General features: G+C 29.9%; 1 protein-coding gene across 1 annotated transcript; it reads right to left on the reverse strand.

The window, feature by feature from the left end:
- Positions 1–4,373: 4,373 nt before the first annotated feature.
- LOC139860127 (uncharacterized) lies at positions 4,374–18,497 on the reverse strand. Its single transcript, XM_071848902.1, has 4 exons — positions 17,681–18,497; positions 5,170–5,605; positions 4,950–5,097; positions 4,374–4,700 (listed from the first exon to the last, which is right to left on the reverse strand). The coding sequence occupies exons 1-4, from the start codon at positions 18,495–18,497 to the stop codon at positions 4,374–4,376; spliced, it is 1,728 nt and encodes a 575-aa protein (XP_071705003.1).
- Between the last annotated feature and the right edge of the window lie 610 nt (positions 18,498–19,107).

Genomic DNA, 19,107 nt, shown 5'->3' on the forward strand with positions numbered 1-19,107 from the left:
ACATTACCATGGATTTCATTACTAAATTGCCAAGGACTGCAAGTGGTTTTGATTCTATTTGGGTAATAGTCGATCGTCTTGCCAAATCAGCACACTTTCTGCCAATGAGAAAAGATGATAAAATGGAGAAGTTGGCGCGATTATATTTAAAGGAAGTTGTCTCCAGAAATGGAATACCAATCTCTATTATCTCTGATAGGGATGACAGATTTGTTTCAAGGTTTTGGCAGACACTGCAACAAGCATTGGGGACTCGTATAGACATGAGTACTGCTTATTATCCACAAACTGATGGGTAAAGTGAAAGGACGATACAGACCCTTGAAGACATAATACGAGCATGTGTTATAGATTTCGAAAAAGTTGGGATCGACACCTACCGTTAGCAGAATTTTCCTACAACAACAGTTGCCATTCGAGTATTAAAATGGCACCATTTGAAGCACTTTATGGTAAAAATTGCAGGTCTCCTATTTGTTGGAGTGAAGTGGGGGATAGACAGATTACGGGTCCGGAGATAATACAAGAAACTACCGAGAAAATCATCCAAATTCAACAACGATTGAAAATTTCCCAGAGTCGACAAAAGAGCTACACGGACAGTAAAAGAAAAGATATAGAATTTGAGATTGGAGAAATGGTTATGCTTAAGGTTTCACCTTGGAAAGGCGTTGTTCGATTTCGTAAACGGGGGAAACTAAATCCAAGGTACATTGGACCATTCAAGATTATAGATCGTGTCGGGCCAGTAGCTTACCAACTTGAGTTACCTCAACAACTCGCGACTGTACATAACACTTTCCACGTCTCGAATTTGAAGAAATATTTTGCTAAAGAAGATCTCACTATTCCATTAGACGAAATCCAAATCAACGAAAAACTTCAATTCATTGAAGAACCCGTCGAAATAATGGATCGTGAGGTTAAAAGACTTAAGCAAAACAAGATACCAATTGTTAAGGTTCGATGGAATGCTCGTAGAGGACCCGAATTCACCTGGGAGCATGAAGATCAGATGAAGAAGAAATACCCGCATCTATTTCTAGAAGATTCTTCAACACCTTCAACAGCTTAAAATTTCGGGACAAAATTTATTTAATGGGTAGGTACTGTAGTGACCCTAACTTTTCCATGATTATATATTAAATGAAAACTATATTTGCATGATTAAATGTTTCCAACATGTTAAGCAATCAAACTTGTTAAGACTTGATTATTTGAAATGAGTTTCATGTAGACAATTGACCACCCAAGTTGACCGGCGATTCACGAACGTTAAAACTTGTAAAAATTATATGATGATGATGATATATATATATATATATATATATATATATATATATATATATATATATATATATATATATATATATATATGGATATATATATAGTTAACATGATATTATGATAAGAAAGTGTCTCACTAGGTATATTAACAATGAGTTATATACATAAAATGAGACTATTGAATTAAGAAAACTCGAAACGATAAATATAATAATTATCGTTATAACAACGTCTTACTAAATACATATGTATCATATTAAGATATTAATACACTATGTTTAACATCATGAAATAATAATTACATATATCATTAAGCATATTAACAATGAACTACACTAGTAAGATGAGACTACTAACTTAAGGATTTCAAAACAATACATATATGTAACGATTATCGTTGTAATAGTATTTTACACACACACACACACACACATATATATATATATATATATATATATATATATATATATATATATATATATATATATATATATATATATATATGATATTAAGATATATTAATACACCATGTTAACATGTTAACATAACAATTTAACATCTCATTTAAGTGTAATAACAATGGATCAATTACATTTAACAAGATCGTTAACTTAAAGGTTCCGAAACAACACTTACATATAACGACTAACGATTACTTAACGACTCAGTTAAATGTATATACATATAGTGTATTAAGATGTATTAATACACTTTTGGAAGACTTCATGACATATATCAAAGTACTTCTACTTAACAAAAATGCTTACAATTAATCCATTTTATCTTCAAGTTCTAAGTGTTCTTCATAAATTCTATAAGTTCTAGTTTCATAAAATCAAGAATACTATAAAGTTTGCAAGATTACTTCCAAGCTTTCTAATCCAATCCAAGTAATCATCTAAGCTCAAGAAATCTTTCTTATTTATAGTAAGATATCTTTCTAATACAAGGTAATACTCATATTCAAACTTTGATTTAATTTCTATAACTATAACTATCTTATTTCGAGTGGAAATCTTACTTGAACTTGTTTTCGTGTCATGATTCTACTTCAAGAACTTTCAAGCCATCCAAGAATCCTTTGAAGCTAGATTAATTTTTGTTACTTCTAGTAGGTTTACCTACTAAACTTGAGGTAGTAATGATGTTCATAACATCATTCGATTCATATATATATAACTATCTTATTCGAAGATTTAAACTTGTAATCACTAGAACATAGTTTAGTTAATTCTAAACTTGTTCGAAAATAAAGTTAATCCTTCTAACTTGACTTTTAAAATAAACTAAACACATGTTCTCTATCTATATAATATGCTAACTTAATGATTTAAAACCTGGAAACACGAAAAACACCGTAAAACTGGACATACGCCGTTGTAGTAACACTGCGGGCTGTTTTGGGTTTGATAATTAAAAGCTATGATAAACTTTGATTTAAAAGTTGTTCTTTTGGGAAAATTATTTTTCTTATGAACATGAAACTATATCCAAAAATCATTGTTAAACTCAAAGTGGAAGTATGTTTTTCAAAATGGTCATCAAGATATCGTTCTTTCGACGGAAATGACTACCTCTTTAAAAAATGACTTGCAACCTGTATTTCTGACAATAAAATTATACTTTTTCTGTTTAGATTCATAAACTTAAGTTCAATATGAAACCATAGCAACTTTAATCACTCAAAACGGATTTGAAACGAAAAAATGACGGGTAAAACAAAATTGGATAAATTTGCTAGTTTTAGCTACGAAAATTTTGTAACAAATCTAGACTAAACATATCCTAACTAATTTATATTGTATTATACATATTATGAAATCTTGGGATACCATAGACACGTATACAATGTTTTAACATATCATATCGACCCATCTATATATATATCGGAACAACCATAAACACTCTATATGCAGTAATGTTTGAGTTAGCTATACAGGGTTGAAGTTGATTCTAAAATAATATATATACTTTGAGTTGTGATCGAGTCTGAGACTTGTAGACACTGGGTCATGGATTGATTCGAGATAATATATATTGATTTATTTTCTGTACATCTAACTGTGGACAACTAGTTGTAGGTTACTAACGAGGACTGCTGACTTTACAAACTCAAATCATTAAAACGTAATAAACATATTATAAATATATTTTGAACATACTTTGATATATATGTACATATTTGTTATAGGTTCGTGAATCGACCAGTGGCCAAGTCTTACTTCCCGACGAAGTAAAAATCTGTGAAAGTGAGTTATAGTCCCACTTTTAAAATCTGATATTTTTGGGATGAGAATACATGCAGTTTTATAAATGTTTTACAAAATAGACACAAGTAATCGAAACTACATTCTATGGTTGAATTATTAAACCGAATATGCCCCTTTTAGCTTGGTAGCCTAAGAATTAGGGAACTGGCCCCTAATTGACGCGAATCCTAAAGGTAGATCTACGGGAACTAACAACCCCCTTTATAGAATTTGGAATGCTTTAGTACTTCGAGTTTATCATGTCCGATGGGTGTCCTGGAATGATGGGGATATTCTATATGCATCTTGTTAATGTCGGTTACCAGGTGTTCACCATATGAATGATTTTTATCTCTATGCAGTTTGCGAAATGCCTGATATGAGATGTGTTATAAAAATGAAATCTTGTAGTCTATTATTATGATTTGATAATATATAGGTTAAACCTATAACTCACCAACATTTTTGTTGACGTTTTAAGCATGTTTATTCTCAGGTGATTATTAAGAGCTTTCGCTGTTGCATACTAAAATAAGGACATGATTTGGAGTCCATGCTTGTATGATATTGTGTAAAAACTGCATTCAAGAAACTTATTTCGATGTAATATATTTTTATTGTAAACCATTATGTAATGGTCGTGTGTAAACGGTATATTTTAGATTATCATTATTTGAAAATCTACGTAATGATTTTTTAAACCTTTATCGATAAAATAGAAGTTATGGTTGTTTTAAAAATGAATGCAGTCTTTGAAAAACGTCTCATATAGAGGTCAAAACCTCGCGACAAAATCAATTAATATGGAATGTTTATAATCTATATGAACGGGACATTTCATCGGGCATGTGAAACCGTAAAGGATGTTGAAGGACCATCCCAAATCCATAAGTCAGGATCATGCGAAAAAGAGATATCTTTGAGAATGGACACCAACTGATCGAATTGGTCTTGTTCAACACCGCCTCTAATGTTGCGTCTCCAATACCAAATCCAACCGTTAACAGGGTACCTTGAAGCCACCGATGTTGAATGGTTACAGTCTAGTGCAAGAAGCCTGGGAAAACGTGATGCTAGAGGACAACCACCAACCCATGTGTCAAACCAAAAATTTGTTTCATTACCGATGCCAATCCGCATGTACATTCTAGAAGGAGAAATAACCTGAGAAAAATGTAAGAGATCGATGCATTTATAGATATTTAACCACGTGCCTGAAAAAGATTCTTTATGAGGTAGCTGATCATTTTTACACGAACCATGGATTGCCGTAACAACTTTCGCCCAACATGCATTTTTATTCAAAGAAAATCGCCAACACCATTTGTACAATAGGGCACGGTTGAGAGAATACATACTATTGACCCCGAGCCCTCCATGATCTATAGGATTCATCACTCATCGCCAACTTACCGAATGAATTTTACGCTCATGATTATTCCTCCCCCATAGGAAATCGGCTCTTATAGATTCGAGAGTGTTAATAGCCTGTTTGGGTGCCTTGAAAAGGGAGAAGTAATATGTACCAAGTGCGCCCAACACATATTTGATGAGATTCAACCTGCCTCCAATAGAGATCAAATTAGCCTTCTAAGTGGAAAGTTGCTTCCTTGTTTTTTCAATAACATAAGACCAGTTGTTCACCCGATTCATATTAAGACCTACCGGTAAACCCAGAAAGCGGAAAGGAAAGGAAGAAGCCTCACAACCTAGTGCCAAAGCCAATCTGGATACTTCATGTTGTGGAACCCCAACACCATACAACGAAGACTTATTAATATTGATTCTCAATCCTGAAACAGCAAAGAAGCAACCGAGAATGGTGAGTAAATTTTGAGCATTTGATTCTTTCCATTCACCTATAAAGATAACATCATCAGCAAACAAATAATGGGAAATCGAGACATTTGAATTATTGTTTCCCACATTAAGAGCAAAGTAAAGTGAGGCATCTACAGCATCCTGAATGGCCGCGTGAAGACCCTCCATGCCAATGATAAAAAGAAGTGGGGATAAAGGATCTCCTTGACGAAGCCCTCTCCCAATATCGAATTCCAAAGATGGACTACCTGTGATGACCCAGGAATTTTTGACCAAATTTAAACTTTAATCTTTATATGATCTCGACATGATGAGCAAAGTCTGTTAAACCATGTTCCAAAGTTTTGGAATAGTTTATAGATATTCCTTTAACCCTGTGACTGTGACGACGATTCACGAACACTTGTTTGTAAATAAATATGTATATATGAATATAATCATAAGTATATATATATAATTATATAATATTTGAATTAATAAAGTATACTTTAATCATTAGGAATTTAAAATATAGAATAATAAATAAAATGAAAAAGTTTCTATTATATTATTATTAATTTATATATTAATAATTATTAATATGTAATATTTAAAAGTAATTACAAGCTAAAATATAAATGATATATCAATATTATTATTATTATTTTCATTATTAATGATAGTAACAATTTTTGTACTTGTATTACCCATAATATTAAAATAAGACTTAAATGGATATATAAAAGTTTGATATACGTAAGTTGTATCATTATTATTATTTTTTAAATAAAATTTATTAAACTTTTATTATCGTACTGTTATGTTAATTAGTCTATTTATCAATAATATTACTTTTAGTAATATTAACAGTTGTTAATAATATTGTTATTATTATTTATTAATTAGTAATATTAAAAGTATTTATATTTAATAATTATTAATACTAATTATGTGAAAAATTATATACTGATATAAATTCGTGGAGATCTACACCATGTGTTTAAATTTTTTATTTTTTTTGTCTAAGATGGGATCACAGAATCATAGGCCGTCCCTACTCCTTTATCCTCAATTTTTTTATATATATTTTTTTGTTTTCAACTCCTTGTCTCGAATATATTGTCGATCATTCTTCAATTTATTTAATGAATCAATTAGGTAGTGTTCAGAAGAAGTTCATTTCACTTTCTATCACCTCTATCAATTGTAACAGCTTTTAACTTCCATTATTGGAGGAATTAAACTGAAAAAAATAAATAAAAGTTCAAATAACCTCTGTTCTTGAGGATTTTCTTCATATTTTGATTTCGAATCAATTAGCAAAATATAAAAATGCAGAAAGGTTAGAAATCTTCCTTTGAAACTATCTGTAAATTCTCAACTCTCAAATCTTTTTATCGATCATGAATTTTGGAGTCAAAGTTTTAGAAGTAAAAGTTAACTAAATCGTTCTTTGTAAAATTCCAAATTTTTTTGAGGATTCCAGTTAAATTGATGGTTCCACTAGTTTCTACGAATGTTTTACAAACCAATTCATGTTATAACATTTGTCTAAAACGCGTTTGAAATTGAAATCAAATTTTTTTTTTCTATATTGCAGCCGCGACTGCAGCCTCTGTATATACTTCTATATATATATATATATATATTTTTTTTATCTAATAAAGTTCAAATAGATTTTTTGTATTATACATAAATTCCTAAAATCAATTTCTGTATTAAATGACAAGATAAAATTGATTTTGGGTCGTTTGTTTAGTGGAGAAGAAGAGGAAGGAAAGAACACAAAACAGTACGGTTTATATAAATAATGTACGAGTATAATTTCGGAAAAACAAGGTTAGCGGGGTGGTGTTGAGTGTTTGAAGGGTAACCGAGAGGTCTCGGGTTCGATCCTCTCTTGGTGCAATATTTTTTAAATTTGGCTCCTAAGGTAGTTTTATTACTCTTAAATTATTATTATTATTATTATTATTATTATTATTATTATTATTATTATTATTATTGTTGTTGTTGTTGTTGTTGTTGTTGTTGTTATTATTATTATTATTATTATTATTATTATTATTGTTATTATTATTGTTGTGGTTGTTATTATGAGTATTATTAATTTATGGTTGTTATTGTTATGAAGCATAGTTATAATTACCAATATTAATATTATTATAGTTATAAGTATTAAATTTATTATTATTATTAATATTATTATTATAAGTGCTATTAATTACTAATATTATTATTATTATTCTTATAATTTTAGTATTTAGATTACGAAAATTATTATTATGAACCTCATAAAATTTATTATCATATTCATTAATATTAGTACTGGTATCATTATAAATATTAGAATTATTGTTATAAACGGAAGCATTATTAATAAGATTATCATTATTAGTATGTTATTAGTATTAAAAGTTATTATTTTTACAACTATAGTAGTATTGAAAGAATTATTATTAGTAAAACTATCATTTTATCTTTATTACTAAAAACAACATTATTAGTAAAATTATTATTATTATTAAAGTTATTACCTTTATTAAAATTTTCATTTTTTAAAATCAACATTTTTATTATTATTATTATTATTATTATTATTATTATTATTATTATTATTATTATTATTATTATTATTATTATTATTATTATTATTATTATTATTATTATTATTATTATTATTATTATTATTATTATTATTATTATTATTAATACCATTATTACTATCATTATTATTACTATCTTTAATCTAGTATTATTGTTAAATTAACAAATAAGGGATCCTTATATAAAAATATATTTAATACACATAACTTAACTATATTAATATCTTTAATTACTTAAAATATATAAAATGAATATATTTAATTAAATAATGAAACCTATAAGTTATCAATATAAAAATTATATCATTAATAATAATATACATATATTTTTGTTCGTTTACGATTATATGATTTAATAGATATACAATTAATATAGGTTCGTGAATCCGAGGCCAACCCTACACTTGTTCATTGTCGTCATATGTATTTTTACTACAAAATACAGTATGGTGAGTTTCATTTATCCCTTTTTAAATGCTTTTGCAATATATATTTTTGGGACTGAGAATACATGCGCTGCTTTTATAACTTTTTTACGAAATAGACACAAGTACGTGAAACTACATTCTATGGTTGAATTATCGAAATCGAATATGCCCTTATTATTAAGTCTGGTAATCTAAGAATTAGGGAACAGACACCCTAATTGACGCGAACTCTAAAGATAGATCTATCGAGCCCAACAAGCCCCATCCAAAGTACCGGATGCTTTAGTACTTCGAAATTTATATCATGTCCGAAGGAGGATCCCGGAATGATGGGGATATTCTTATATGCATATTGTGAATGTCGGTTACCAGGTGTTCAATCCATATGAATGATATTTTTTGTCTCTATGCATGGGACGTATGTTTATGAGAAATGGAAATATGAAATCTTGTGGTCTATTAAAATTATGAAATGATTATTTATGATAAACTAATGAACTCACCAACCTTTTGGTTGACACTTGAAAGCATGTTTATTCTCAGGTACGAAAGAAATCTTCCGCTGTGCATTTGCTCATTTTAGAGATATTACTTGGAGTCATTCATGACATATTTTAAAAGACGTTGCATTCGAGTCATTGAGTTCATCAAGAATATTATCAAGTTATTTATAGTTTAGATATATTATGAAATGGTATGCATGTCTGTCAACTTACGATGAAATGAAAGTTGTCTTTTAAAAATGAATGCAATGTTTGTAAAATGTATCATATAGAGGTCAAGTACCTCGCGATGTAATCAACTGTTGTGAATCGTTTATAATCGATGTGGACTTCGTCCGTATGGATTAGGACGGGTCGTTTCAGTTGGTATCAGAGCGGTGGTCTTAGCGAACCAGGTCTTGCATTAGTATGTCTAACTGATAGTTGTTAAGATGCAGTAGTGAGTCTGGACTTCGACCGTGTTGCATGTCAAAAGTTTTGCTTATCATTTCTAGTCGGAAATCATCTGCTTATCATCCTTAGGAAATTACAGCTTATCTTTCCTAGTCTAGACACATCTTACTGCAATGATTGCATGAATAGTGTATAGACAAAATTCGTATGTTAGCGTATCTACTAATTCATATCTTAGCATATCTGTTACTGTAGACTTTGCCTGACAGCTTCCGTAGATTCCTCCATAACTTATGGGATTTTAGTATTATATATGCATATGTAAATTATGTATTGCAGGGTACTAATCTACACCATATAATCTATTTCTTATCAAAAATCCTTCATCTGATCGTACGAGATAAATCCCTCAACCAGTTCGAATTCCTCGGATTCCGACAGCTATTCCGATATGGAGTTCCACCTAAGCTCCGAAAGCAGCGTCACCTGAATGAATCAACCAATCATCCATCCCCAAATCATCTGATGGATTCATAGTTGACTTAATCCATGGAGACGCGAAGAAGGCGATCCTTTCCATCAACCAATTTCACCTCTTGGTGAAGAACCTGAAACACTTACCGGCGAATCAGTCCGAAACACCATTTCCACCCTCATTTCCAGGATATCTCGTAACTATTATATATTATCCACAATTCTAAACCTTATTCATCCGCTCATCCCGAACGATAATCATTCTGGAGTAATGGAAGAAGTCAACGAGCTTCACGCACGAGTAATAAATTCAGAGACTATGTTGCAAAATTTACCAGATTCAGCAATATCACCGGCACCAACAATACCATCAGTAACGGCACCAGTACCACCAACATCAATACCAGTATCACCAACAACTCAACTTTCAACATCACACGCCTCAACATCTCATTCTATACCTCGAGCATAATCATCATTCTACGAATCATTCTATATTATTTATCTTCGTTCGACATGGCGATTATATAATCTTTAATGTTTTAGAGATTATATATTCATATTCTAACGGTAAATCAAATGAGTTTAATATCATATTAACTCATTAAATCTATGATTACATCTGAAGAAAATATATATGAATATATATTTTTAATAACGATTGTAATTAAAAATTCTTTTGTACAAACTGTTAATTATGAAAATATTTTAACGGGTAGGTAATACCCGAGGAATATTTAGATTTCACATTAATAAGTTACACTGTACATTCTTCGAATCAGATTCAATAGTCATTTACTATTCTACTTACATCCACCGATATGCAAATTCGTTCACCACAGAATAATCATATTCATCCAATTTCATGTTGGGATTTTAATTTATCAGAATTCAACAAGTGGCATAATGAAGAAAACATTTGACAAAATAAAATTTGTTAGAAACAAACAAATTAACTATGAGAAATTATGTTAAGAATCCACGCTAACTGTTCCTAGCTAATTGTTCCTAGCTAACTGATTACATTTTATATTATCGCAATTTAATTATTGCAATTTACATTCTCGCAATTTTAATTATCATCATTTAATTTCTGTTATTTACTTTACGCACTTTATTTATCGTCATTTAATTTCTGTTATTTATTTTACGCACTTTAAATATCGGGACACGTGTACAAAGTTTTGACATATCATATCGACGCATATATATATTATTTGGAATAACCATAGACACTCTATATGCAGTAATGATCGAGTTCTCTATACAGGGTTGAGGTTGATTCTATAATAATATATATACTTTGAGTTGTGATCGAGTCTGAGACATATACGGGTCACGATACGTATTCATTAATTCGAATATTATATATTAAAGTATATATGAATTATTGGACTGTTAACTGTGGACGAATAATCTTGGACAATTAAAATGAATTAAAATACTGATTATAACATATGAAACTAAATAATTCTTCAAGTTTGCCACTTGATTTCATCTCAAACCTCATTTGTATCTTGACGATTACGATCCACGTTCAAACCTTTCATGATTCTTGAAAACATCTCAAACGAGAGGATGAACCAACCGCACTTCATCTACGGGAGAAAAGATTGATGCATTTAGTTATACATCTGAAAAACTCTCGAAAACTGAGTAAACGTTTAACACGTAGTTGTGTTAATTCCTTTAGTGTTATTATTACCTAAAATAACTTGGTAATTCCTTTCCAAATTAGCCAATTTTGTCACAGCTCCAACAAGTCAACTTCGACTTTTCATTCGGATTAGCTTATTATAACCCTGATATGTAAGTTTACCTTTCGTCATCGTTACCGGAGAATTCTTTTATATTCCACCATATTATCAGTAGACGTACCAGCAACCTCGTTGCTTTTTGGCTTAAATCTCTCTGACAAATCATTATATTTATTCATTGAAACCCTATCATATACTCATCCGTATTTTGTAACGAGAACTGCCATACCAATTACCGGGAATCAGCAATCAGTACTTTGAAAACTCACATCATATCTACATCAACAGTTATATGTATGACATTTATCTCTTAGAATTATGATCTCTCATTCTGAAATTCTGAAAAGCACTCAGCCACAAATCAATACTATGAATGTTGAAAAAGTTGAATGAAGCAGCAGAAACCATAGACAACCGTAAACGACCTTAATCATCGGAAGTTTGATGATAAAGAATAGTATGTTGGAAAATCTCAGAAAAGTTGGAACAGGAAAACGGATTGAGCTAACCACGAAGGGGACCAAGGACAAATACAAGGACCAAACCCTATATTCAAAGAATCCAGGTAATTCTGAATCCGATGAAATCTTTATAGATTATCTTGCTCCGAAGTCATGTTAAAATCTTGCGGAAAATCTTTCTCCATCAACCATCGAACTTAGAAATTCCAAAATATCCTCATCAATATCTTCGATATTTCTGAGGATATTTTCAAAAATATTCTAGTCCGAAATTATATACCTCTTCGTGCTTCCTGTGTATCATTATGTTGGAAACATTCAAGAGAAAATTTAGTACCGAAAAGCAGATTATGCGAAACTATGAAGAAAGCCATGGACAAATCACAAAGAATAAGTATGACTTCAAAGAACCTAAATGATTCAATGTCTGCTGAAGCCTTTAGCGAATATCTTGCTCGTTACTCTAAATCCTTGCAGACAATAGTCTCCATCATTCTCTGATCTTAGATATTCAAAGATATTATCGTATCTTTCATTATAAATATCCTCCATATTTCGGAAGATATTTTTATAATTATTCTTATCTGAAACCATAAATCTCTTCGTGCTATCAGTGTTACATCATATAGAAACTGTTAGTTTCTATATTCTATAAACTTTCGAGTCTAAAATATGAATGTTTTTGAAGTAGTGTTGGGAACTGATGCACGAGTTAGTATAATATAATGACACTTGATCAACGTGATTATATTACAGTAAGTCATGCTGAGTTTCTAATGGAACGTGATGATTCACAGATCATATCATCATCACGTGCCATGTTACATAACTCTTTCATTCAAATTAACTTCTGAACATATCAAGAAAATATATTCTTGATAGTTCTATTCTCAGTGATTCTGGTAATTTGACAAATCAAATCGTGCTATTACGTTCTTTATTGTTTAGAACATTAAGCTCATTCGAAACTCCACACCTATGAATTCTGGACCGTTACTTGCGAAAAGAAAACAAAAGTATGAAGCTCTGAAATAGAAAGGAGGTATAAATCGCAGCAAATAGGAGAGAGCATTAACTGTGGATGACAATGATTATAGGAGACAGAAGCAGGGACATCGAAATATAAGGGAAGACATAAAACTCAACAACCACCCAGAAATTTCAAACTGTGGATATTAATATGAATAGCAATATAAAGACACAGTAGAATTAAGAATAGAATCACCCCAAAGTAATAATAGAAGGAAACAAAAATTTTCTGGTGGAAGATTGAAAGGAATGATGACAGAAATGATAATTAGGAAAATATCAAGGATTAGAATGGGATTAAGCATTTTCACGATCTTTTGGAGGTATGAACTAAGTAAGAAAGTATGGGAATGGTGAAAATAATGGAACGGAAAAAGTTTAATTTATAACGAAATATCCGACAGAGTAATCGAGGCAGATCACCGTATTCGATTATAGAGATCTTAATTTCCTTTTTCACCGCAGAATCAAATCTTATAGATTTCGAAGATTTTCTTTAAATCCCTTGAATTCCGGAATTCAATCGCGACTACGTCAAAAGTTATGGAAAATCTCCATTTCCTCATCTCGATCTTTTGGGATAGCTTCATTCTTACGCTTCGAATAATCGAATTATTTTATCTGTATTATTCAATAATGATAAAACTTTATTTATCAGCTCATATTCGTCAGGAAAACATATTTATTGTTAGCCATGACGACATCGCTCAAATTTCGGGACGAAATTTCTTTAACGGGTAGGTACTGTGATGACCCGGGAATTTTCGACCAAATTTAAACTTTAATCTTTATATGATCTCGACATGATGAGCAAAGTCTGTTAAACCATGTTCCAAAGTTTTGGAATAGTTTATAGATATTCCTTTAACCCTGTGACTGTACCGATGATTCACGAACACTTGTTTGTAAATAAATATGTATATATGAGAATAATCATAAGTATATATATAATTATATAATATTTGAATTAATAAAGTATACTTTAATCATTAGGAATTTAAAATATAGAATAATAAATAAAATGAAAAAGTTTCTATTATATTATTATTAATTTATATATTAATAATTATTAATATGTAATATTTAAAAGTAATTACAAGCTAAAATATAAATGATATATCAATATTATTATTATTATTTTCATTATTAATGATAGTAACAATTTTTATACTTGTATTACCCATAATATTAAAATAAGACTTAAATGGATATATAAAAGTTTGATATACGTAAGTTGTATCATTATTATTTTTTTTAAATAAAATTTATTAAACTTTGTATTATCGTACTGTTATGTTAAGTAGTCTATTTATCAATAATATTACTTTTAGTAATATTAACAGTTGTTAATAATATTGTTATTATTATTTATTAATTAGTAATATTAAAAGTATTTATATTTAATAATTATTAATACTAATTATGTGAAAAATTATATACTGATATAAATTCGTGGAGATCTACACCATGTGTTTAATTTTTTATTTTTTTTGTCTAAGATGGGATCACAGAATCATAGGCCGTCCCTACTACTTTATCCTCAATTTTTTTTATATATTTTTTTGTTTTCAACTCCTTTTCTCGAATATATTGTCGATCATTCTTCAATTTATTTAATGAATCGATTAGCTAGTGTTCAGAAGAAGTTCATTTCACTTTCTATCACCTCTATCAATTCTAACAGCTTTTAACTTCCATTATTGGAGGAATTAAACTGAAAAAAATAAATAAAAGTTCAAATAACCTCTGTTCTTGAGGATTTTCTTCATATTTTGATTTCGAATCAATTAGCAAAATATAAAAATGCAGAAAGGTTAGAAATCTTCCTTTGAAACTATCTGTAAAGTCTCAACTCTCAAATCTTTTTATCGATCATGAATTTTGGAGTCAAAGTTTTAGAAGTAAAAGTCAACTAAAACGTTCTTTGTAAAATTCCAAATTGTTTTGAGGATTCCAGTTAAATTGATGGTTCCACTAGTTTCTACGAATGTTTTACAAACCAATTCGTGTTATAACATTTGTCTAAAACGCGTTTGAAATTGAAATCAAATTTTTTTTTTCTATATTGCAGCCGCGACTGCAGCCTCTGTATATACTTCTATATATATATATATATTTTTTTAATCTAATAAAGTTCAAATAGATGTTTTGTATTATACATAAATTCCTAAAATCGATTTCTGTATTAAATGACAAGATAAAATTGATTTTGGGTCGTTTGTTTAGTGGAGAAGAAGAGGAAGGAAAGAACACAAAACAGTACGGTTTATATAAATAATGTACGAGTATAATTTTGGAAAAACAAGGTTAGCGAGGTGGTGTTGAGTGTTTGAAGGGTAACCGAGAGGTCTCGGGTTCGATCCTCTCTTGGTGCAATATTTTTTAAATTTGGCTCCTAAGGTAGTTTTATTACTCTTAAAAATTATTATTATTATTATTATTATTATTATTATTATTATTATTATTATTATTATTATTATTATTATTATTATTATTATTATTATTATTATTATTATTATTATTATTATTATTATTATTATTATTATTATTATTATTATTATTATTATTGTTGTTGTTGTGGTTATTATTATGAGTATTATTATTAGTATTATTAATTTATGGTTGTTATTGTTATGAAGCATAGTTATAACTACCAATATTAATATTATTATAGTTATAAGTATTAAATTTATTATTATTATTAATATTATTATTATAAGTGTTATTAATTACTAATATTATTATTATTATTCTTATAATTTTAGTATTTAGATTACGAAAATTATTATTATGAACCTCATAAAATTTATTATCATATTCATTAATATTAGTACTGGTATCATTATAAATATTAGAATTATTATTATAAACAGAAGCATTATTAATAAGATTATCATTATTAGTATGTTATTAGTATTAAAAGTTATTATTTTTACAACTATAGTAGTATTGAAAGAATTATTATTTGTAAAACTATCATTTTATCTTTATTACTAAAAACATCATTATTAGTAAAATTATTATTATTATTATTAAAGTTATTACCTTTATTAAAATTTTCATTTTTTAAAATCAACATTTTTATTATTATTATTAATACCATTATTACTATCATTATTATTACTATCTTTAATCTAGTATTATTGTTAAATTAACAAATAAAGGATCCTTATATAAAAATATATTTAATACACATAACTTAACTATATTAATATCTTTAATTACTTAAAATATATAAAATGAATATATTTAATTAAATAATGAAACCTATAAGTTATTAATATAAAAATTATATCATTAATAATAATATACATATATTTTTGTTCGTTTACGATTATATGATTTAATAGATATACAATTAATATAGGTTCGTGAATCCGAGGCCAACCCTACACTTGTTCATTGTCGTCATATGTATTTTTACTACAAAATACAGTATGGTGAGTTTCATTAATCTCTTTTTAAATGCTTTTGCAATATATATTTTTGGGACTGGGAATACATGCGCTGCTTTTATAACTGTTTTACGAAATAGACACATGTACGTGAAACTACATTCTATGGTTGAATTATCGAAATCGAATATGCCATTATTATTAAGTCTGGTAATCTAAGAATTAGGGAACAGATACCCTAATTGACGTGAACTCTAAAGATAGATCTATCGGGCCCAACAAGCCCCATCCAAAGTACCGGATGCTTTAGTACTTCGAAATTTATATCATGTCCGAAGGAGGATCCCGGAATGATGGGAATATTCTTATATGCATATTGTGAATGTCGGTTACCAGGTGTTCAATCCATATGAATGATATTTTTTGTCTCTATGCATGGGACGTATGTTTATGAGAAATGGAAATATGAAATCTTGTGCTCTATTAAAATTATGAAATGATTATTTATGATAAACTAATGAACTCACCAACCTTTTAGTTAACACTTGAAAGCATGTTTATTCTCAGGTACGAAAGAAATCTTTCGCTGTACATTAGCTCATTTTAGAGATATTACTTGGAGTCATTCATGACATATTTCAAAAGATGTTGCATTCGAGTCATTGAGTTCATCAAGAATATTATCAAGTTATTTATAGTTTAGATATATTATGAAATGGTATGCATGTCTGTCAACTTACGATGAAATGAAAGTTGTCTTTTAAAAATGAATGCAATGTTTGTAAAACGTATCATATAGAGGTCAAGTACCTCGCGATGTAATCAATTGTTGTGAATCGTTTATAATCGATGTGGACTTCGTCCGTATGGATTAGGACGGGTCACTTCACTACCATTAAGCAATAGAGAAGCTTTTGAAGAGGATAGGCATGCCCGAATCCAGGAAATCCAAGTCGAATTAAATCCAAGGAAAGACATCTTCGAATAAATGTACTCCCAATGAATCGAATCAAATGCCTTTTCGAAGTCCACTTTTAAAAACATCGCCTTTTTCTTTCTTTTTTTGCACCAATCTACCACTTCGTTGATAATAAGTGGACTATCAAGGATTTGACGACCTTTGATGAAAGCTGTTTGCTCAAGACTAATGACCTCATCAATCACTGAAATTAACCGAATCGCGAGGATTTTTGCGATAATTTTTTACTGAATCCCGATGAGACTAATCGGCCTGAAGTCATGGACGTGTAAAGGATGATCTTTCTTCGGGATAAGTGAAAATAAGGAAGAGTTGCAACCTCTAGGAATAACAAAATTAGTATGAAACTCTGAAACAAAGTCAATAATATCGCCTTTAATATATTCCCAAAAGTATTTGACGAATTTGAATGAAAACCCGTCTGGACCGGGAGCCTTGTCACTTCCACACGACCAAATAACGTCCTTGATGTCAGATTCAGAAAAGGGAACAGTAAGGCTATCTGCACTGCTTGAAGATAAACGCTTCAAATTTCGACTAGGAGTACAAATCGGGACCTGTCCCATGGGAGAGAATTTATTTTTGAAGAACTGAAAAAACATATCTTTCACCTGAGTAGGTTGAGTAACCCAAATACCATTCGACATAACACCAGAAATTTGAAGTTTCTTCCTTTTTCTGTTGAGAGAAGTGTGAAAGAAGCCTGAGTTTTCATAACCAAGACCATAAATAAGACGTTTGTTCTTCTGTGCAAGGTTTGCTGTTTCAAGACTTTCTATTGAAGCGAGGTCTTTGATAATAGATGCTCGAGAGGTAGCTAGGGTAGAAGGATCAACCCTAGATTTAAGTTGCAAATTGATGTCATTCAGCCTTTCAGTAAGAGATCGCTTATTATGTTCCGTTCTTGCTCTTGTATCTTTGTTCCATAATTTTAACGCCGCTTTCACATGCTTTAGACGATCTTTAAAATTAGTCATGGAGTTCGTGCTATGCCTCAACACAGGGTCATTCCAAGCTTCCAGAACAGTCTTGTCAAAATCTTCCATGTTGAACCATGAATGGAAGAGCTTGAAAGGGATGGGGCCATAATCCACAACATCCTTACATAAAAGAATGGGGCAGTGATCCGACCACATATTTGATAAAATACAACCAGAGACCTGTGGAAACATATCTAGGATACCATTTGAAACAAGGAATCTATCAATCATAGAACGATTGGTGAAAGACCTGTTAACTCTAGTATAAGCGCGACCTCCTAAAGGAATATCGTTAATGTGATGCCCCGTACAAAACCATCGTGTACGAATCATCAACAACAGGATCATTACAAGGTTAAGTACTATATGCTGTAATAAAAGAAGTTGCATTCACGATAAAAAGGTGACATCATAATCGACATCAAATGTTTTACACCAACAGTATGCTTCTACGAATAGCAAGCATGAATAAATGTATGTGACCCTTAGGTCGTTACAAAACATAGTTTCAAATGTATTAAAGTTTGAATGCAAGATAAACAGTTCATGCGGTGATAACAATAGAGCAGCGGGTGTCTACGGCAAGACTAGTACACAGCGGAAGCAAACCTTAAGCACCTGAGAAAAACATGCTTAAAAACATCAACACAAAGGTTGGTGAGCTATAGTTTAAGTATAACAGTATGTAAGGTAGGCCACGAGATTTAAGTGCTACAAAGAGCGTTCCAAAACAGTATGATAAAGTATATGTTAACCGTGGGCACTT

Source organism: Rutidosis leptorrhynchoides, chromosome 7, assembly GCF_046630445.1.
Source record: "Rutidosis leptorrhynchoides isolate AG116_Rl617_1_P2 chromosome 7, CSIRO_AGI_Rlap_v1, whole genome shotgun sequence".
NCBI classification, from domain to species: Eukaryota; Viridiplantae; Streptophyta; class Magnoliopsida; order Asterales; family Asteraceae; genus Rutidosis; species Rutidosis leptorrhynchoides.

Bases quoted from the DNA above. Each gene is read 5' to 3' on its own strand.
- LOC139860127 (XM_071848902.1), bottom strand. From the start codon at position 18,497: ATGTGGTCGGATCACTGCCCCATTCTTTTATGTAAGGATGTTGTGGAT. The intron at 5,606-17,680 runs GTTGCAACTCTT...GGGTCATCACAG, and splicing joins TAATTTTGTTATTCCTAGAG to GTAGTCCATCTTTGGAATTC. The intron at 5,098-5,169 runs GTCTTATGTTAT...TATTGGAGGCAG, and splicing joins ATGAATCGGGTGAACAACTG to GTTGAATCTCATCAAATATG.